Raw genomic sequence first — 5,209 nt, 5'->3', positions numbered from 1 at the left:
CCCGTGCTATTGCATTGTTATGAACGGAATTTATTTTGTGATTCATTGCTTTTTTAATTGTGTAGGCTGACTTCTCTCCTACACAATCATAGTGTGACTCATGACCGTGAGAAACTATCTTGTCATAGGTTAGAAAAGTGTACAAGGGTTTTTATGACCTGTTAGAGAAATTCGGAACGTTATTATTTAACAGACTTGAAGATAACAAAGGATATTTTCACAATATAGAATCACTAGAAACTTTTTACACACCATGTTTTTTATTTATTACCCTTATTTGCGGTGTTTATACCAAAAATCTATTTATAGACCACTCTTTTCTTGACAATTTATTTGACATAAAGCAAATCCAACGTTCTTTTATTATAAAATCGGAAAACTATTAACAGGCGTGTGTCCTAAAATGCATAGTGAGAAAAACATCCGGAGACTGGTAAACAATAAATCAGGCTATTGTTGAACGATTGAATAATGTGGGCGTGTCTATTAAGAAATTTCGTTACGTTAAGGTAGCATTTTTTTTGAAAAGTGTACAAGGGTTTTTATGACCTGTTAGAGAAATTCGGAACGTTATTATTTAACAGACTTGAAGATAACAAAGGATATTTTCTCATTTGAGAATCTCCAGAAATGCTTTACACACCATGTTTTTTATTTATTGCCCCAATAAAATTGTCGCTTATTTGCAGTGTTTATAACAAAATTCTATTTATAGGCCGCTCTTTTGTTGACAATTTATTTGACATAAAGCAAATCCAACGTTCTTTAGTTATAAAATCGGTAAACTATTAACAAGCGTGTGTCAGAAATGCATTGTGAGAAAGCATCTGGTGACTGATAAGCAATAAATCAGGCTATTGTTAAATTATTGAGGAATGTGGGCGTGTCTATTCAGAAATTTAGTATAAAAGCGGCTGAGGAAATGATCAAAATACACAGTCGATCTTCAAACACCGAAAGATAAACATGGATCCTGAAACTCTTAGTACAACTTTGAACGAACTGACTATAAATAGACCTTGGCCGTTACGTTTAATATATGAGTTTTATTTCTACCTATGCGCCTATCTGCGAATAGATCCGATGTACGGACCTCAGACTCTACCACAACTCGTAGTACAGGCTGACTTAAATGTCATTCAAGCCTGCCTCGACTTACTCGAATATATGAAAACAGTTGTTCGAACACCAGAGGACTGTACCGCCATAGAAGAATTGGAAAACCTAAGAAATCTAATTCCTAGTCCCTTAAGAAATGAATACTCAGATCGCCTAGCGAAACGACAAGAAGAAATTGAGCGTGGTATACGGGAAGAGGAAGCCCAGATCGCCGACTTCAACAACTCGCAATATGACAAAGAGATAGCCACGTTTTTAGCCCGAACGGCCCAAGGACCCCCCATAAAGGAGATACTTTTGAACGATACCTTAGAGAGGGAGAGCGGATCTGAAGAGGCGCTTTCTGACGATGATATCGATGTACAATGGGGAGGAGGAGAAACGGACCAGCCCATACCTATTGACAGCGTACCTTCTTGCGAGATACTAGGTCAAAGTGAGAGATTTTACGAACATTTTAACATGTATGGTAGAGAGGTAGTTCTTAGAATTACTGAAGATCCCGTAGCCCGTGTATGTACCGTAACCAAAAGCGTTCTTAGCAAGTATAGGCCTACAGATTACGTCCAAATTACTTTAAAGAGTGCGGCAAATATTTGTAGGTCCGAACTAGAATTATCTTTTAGACGATTAGATCAAGTCGACCCTAATATTCTTTTTGACCAGCTTAGTGTTATGCTTTATGATGACGAAATGGAAGCATTTTTCCTGGGTCCTGTTAAAATTATTTTTAGCATTGTACGATTGCCTGAGGGCAAGACCCTCTCTACGGCCCGAGGTATTAAACCTTTTAATCTATTCTGTCAAGATAGACGTGGTATTGTACGCATAGTTAATTCTGACAACCTGTGTTTAGCCCGATCGCTTTGTGTGGCTATAAATCATAGAAATTATGCTAATGATACAACCGAAGACAAGACTCTAAAAACTCAATACGAAGCTATATCTAGGGCAAGACCAGGAAATAAAGCGCAATAAGAAGCTGCTTTAGAACTATGTTATAAGGCAGGAGTAAGGGCTAGTGAGTGTGGAACTGCCGAATCTTTTGATAAGTTCAAAACTCATTTAAGTCAGTATTCGATTTTCGTCTACAAATTCGAAAATAGCGTCCCTGTTTTGATTTTAGGTGAAAACGATCCATATGATACTAGGCCCCGCCTCTTTTTATTGAATGAAAATAACCATTATAACGTTATTACAAAATTAAGGCCACTTTTTAACCACGACCGATTCTGCGAAAAGTGCCTTATCCCTTATTGGCGAATACAGTCCCATAAATGTAATGACTTTTGTTTTAGTTGCATGAGACCCACTATCTGCCAAGGCCCCCAGAAAGCTTGTAGATTTTGTTTACGAAAATTCTTAGGCAATGAATGCTATCAAAGCCACTTAGCATCTTCCAGCAGTAAAAAGCCGCTATGTGAGCGCCTTTTTCACTGTAGAGACTGTTTAAAAATTATTGATTTTTCCCGAAGAACTGAGATGCATACGTGTGATGAGATATATTGCCAGGTCTGCAAGAAATATTTGCCCAGCAACCACTTATGTTTTATTCAAATTATCACAGACAAACCTCTGAAAGTGCCATCCGTTAAAAAGCCTAGACCTAATCAGCCTAACCTTATGTATATTTTCTTTGACGTAGAATGTATACAAACGAAGGTATGTCAGGAAGAGTTAGGAGCCTATGAACACCAGGCTATCCTGTTAGTCAGTATAACCGTTTGCGAAAATTGTATAGACAAGACATCCCTAGACTTTAGTTGCACCATGTGCGGGCAATTCGGACCTCGTAAACAACATTTCTCGGGTGGGAATCCTATATCTCTATTTCTAGATTATTTAATGCAATTGCATGCCGTTAAGAACGTCATTATACTGTCTCACTATGGCAGTAATTATGATAATCAACTACTAATTCGAGAAATCATTAATAGGGATGAAAAATTCGTTCCGTCTTTGAAAATTAACGGAACTCGAATTTTAGAAATGAAATTGTTTAACTTGTTATTTCTGGATTCTTATAATTTCATTCCTGTAGCCTTGGCAAAGTTTCCCGCTACTTTTGGCATATCAGACGCCGCTAAAGGGTATTTTCCACATTTTTTATTCAATGTAATAGAACATAAATTTGATGTAGATAGACAGGATGAAACCAATTATGTTATAGAAAGTAGTCTACCCCCTATCGAAGCTTATGGCTGTCAATATTTTACAAGGAAAAATTTAGATGTCTTCTTAAAATGGCATAGCTCCGAAGATAGTAAAGGTAAAGGTTTCGACTTCGTGAAGGAACTCAATTATTATTGTGAGAACGACACGGTTTTACTATTCCTTGGATGTATAACGTTTCGTACATTACTCTTTAAAGTAACGGGTGTAGATCCATTTAATTGCGGCGCAATTACTCTTCCTGGCGTTTGCTCTTACGTATTTCGCAGGAATTATCTTAAACCCGATACTATAGGCATCATACCCGCTAATTGTTATAGACTTAGCGAAAATCAGTCGATAGGGGCTATAGAATGGTTAGAGTGGACCGCCAACAAAAGAAATATATCTATCCAATCATCCTTTAGAGGTAAAGAAACCAGAATACAAAAACTCAAAGTAGACGGATTTTGTGAAATCAACAAGGAAATATTCGAGTACTGGGGGTGTTTTTATCATGGGTGTAAAATACACTTTCCCTTAAACAGAAACAAGGCTTTGCACGGAGACCCTGCACAGACTTTGAATTCCAGATATTTTAGAAGCATGCTCATGTTAGCCAAATTAGAATCCCTCAATTATAAAGTGAATGTCAAGTGGGAATGTGACTGGCAGAAGGAAAAATTAAATAAGCCCGAAATAATAGAGTTTTTAAACCATAATGATATTATGCCTAAAATAGTGAAAAGATTAGACCCCCGTGATGCATTCTTCGGGGGGAGATGTTGCGCAACAAAACTATACCATAAAACAACAGGATCGGAGCGTATTCACTACGTGGATTTCACAAGTCTATACCCATTCATTAATAAAACCACCAAGATACCTATAGGACATCCTGAAATCATATTAGATAACTTTCCTGACATATTTTCGTTTGATGGTCTTCTTAAGTGTGACATATTACCGGCCCAAAACCTAATTCATCCCGTTCTGCCTGCTCGTATTAACGGAAAATTAACATTTCCACTATGTTACACATGTTGTAAAACCCAATTTCAGGGTGATTGCGAACATACTACAGAACAAAGAGAATTGAGAGGCACATGGGTAGTCGACGAGTTACGTCATGCAGTAGAGAATGGTTACACAATCACACGAATGTACGAGGCTTGGTCATACAAAGTGACACAGTACGACCCCAAAACAGAACAGGGAGGACTCTTTAAAGATTATGTTAATACCTTTTTAGAATACAAAACCCTAGCTAGCGGCTTTCCAGCAGATTGCCAGACTCAAGAAGATAAGGAGAACTATGTCAAAAACTTCAAAGCCGAAGAGGGTGTAGAACTGGATATCACTAAAGTAGAGAAAAATGAAGGTCTCAGATGCCTTAGCAAACTTATGCTCAACTCTTTTTGGGGTAAATTTGGCCAAAAAACAAGGCACACCTCTACAGAACTAATCAAAGATGCCAACAAATTGTACGGATTAATATTAAATCCAGACTTGGAGGTTAAAAGTTTACTAACAATCAACGAAAACACCGTATTAGTAAAGTACGAACACATTCTAGAAAACGAGATTGTGCACAAACACACAAACGTAGTTATCGCTTGTTATACAACATCTATGGCGCGATTACATTTACTAAAACATCTTGAAAAGGTCGGTGACCTTTGTTTTTATTATGACACGGATAGTTTAGTGTACCTCTCGCCAGACGGCGCTCATTTGCTACCCACAGGCGATTATTTGGGGCAACTTAAAAATGAATTAGAATCCTATGGACAAGACGCTTATATTTGTGAATGGGGGAGTGCTGGACCAAAGAACTATTCCATGGACATTCTCGACCCTAAAACCGGCACTAAAACTAACATTATCAAAGTTAAAGGATTTTATTTAAACGCCTCTACAGAAAATTATATAAATTTTG

The 5,209-nt window shown here is 37.4% G+C and overlaps 1 protein-coding gene across 3 annotated transcripts; it reads left to right on the top strand.

The window, feature by feature from the left end:
* Nucleotides 1–1,395: 1,395 nt before the first annotated feature.
* On the top strand, nucleotides 1,396–4,824 carry LOC149596682 (uncharacterized). Of its 3 annotated transcripts, XR_016379362.1 has the most exons (3): nucleotides 1,396–1,555; nucleotides 4,333–4,433; nucleotides 4,523–4,544. XR_016379362.1 is itself a non-coding variant. In XM_089861345.1 (2 exons), the coding sequence occupies exons 1-2, from the start codon at nucleotides 2,602–2,604 to the stop codon at nucleotides 4,539–4,541; spliced, it is 1,851 nt and encodes a 616-aa protein (XP_089717471.1). In that variant the 5' UTR covers nucleotides 2,500–2,601; the 3' UTR covers nucleotides 4,542–4,824. The 3 variants fall into 3 exon arrangements, 2 of the variants coding, with proteins under 2 accessions (XP_089717471.1, XP_089717470.1); XM_089861345.1 differs by lacking the exon at nucleotides 1,396–1,555 and having other exon boundaries at nucleotides 2,500–4,433; nucleotides 4,523–4,824; XM_089861344.1 differs by lacking the exon at nucleotides 1,396–1,555 and having other exon boundaries at nucleotides 2,500–4,463; nucleotides 4,523–4,824.
* Nucleotides 4,825–5,209: the final 385 nt, after the last annotated feature.

This window comes from Phalangium opilio, unplaced genomic scaffold (genome assembly GCF_054372755.1).
Source record: "Phalangium opilio isolate 3A_F unplaced genomic scaffold, DU_Popi_V2 ptg000390l_1, whole genome shotgun sequence".
NCBI classification, from domain to species: domain Eukaryota; kingdom Metazoa; phylum Arthropoda; class Arachnida; order Opiliones; family Phalangiidae; genus Phalangium; species Phalangium opilio.
The sequence above is the reverse complement of the archived record's forward strand: the minus strand, read 5'-3'. Positions and strand labels throughout refer to the sequence as shown.

What these genes read in the sequence shown, in the direction of transcription:
- LOC149596682 (XM_089861344.1), top strand. Translation starts at nt 2,602, where the DNA reads ATGCATACGTGTGATGAGATATATTGCCAGGTCTGCAAGAAATATTTG.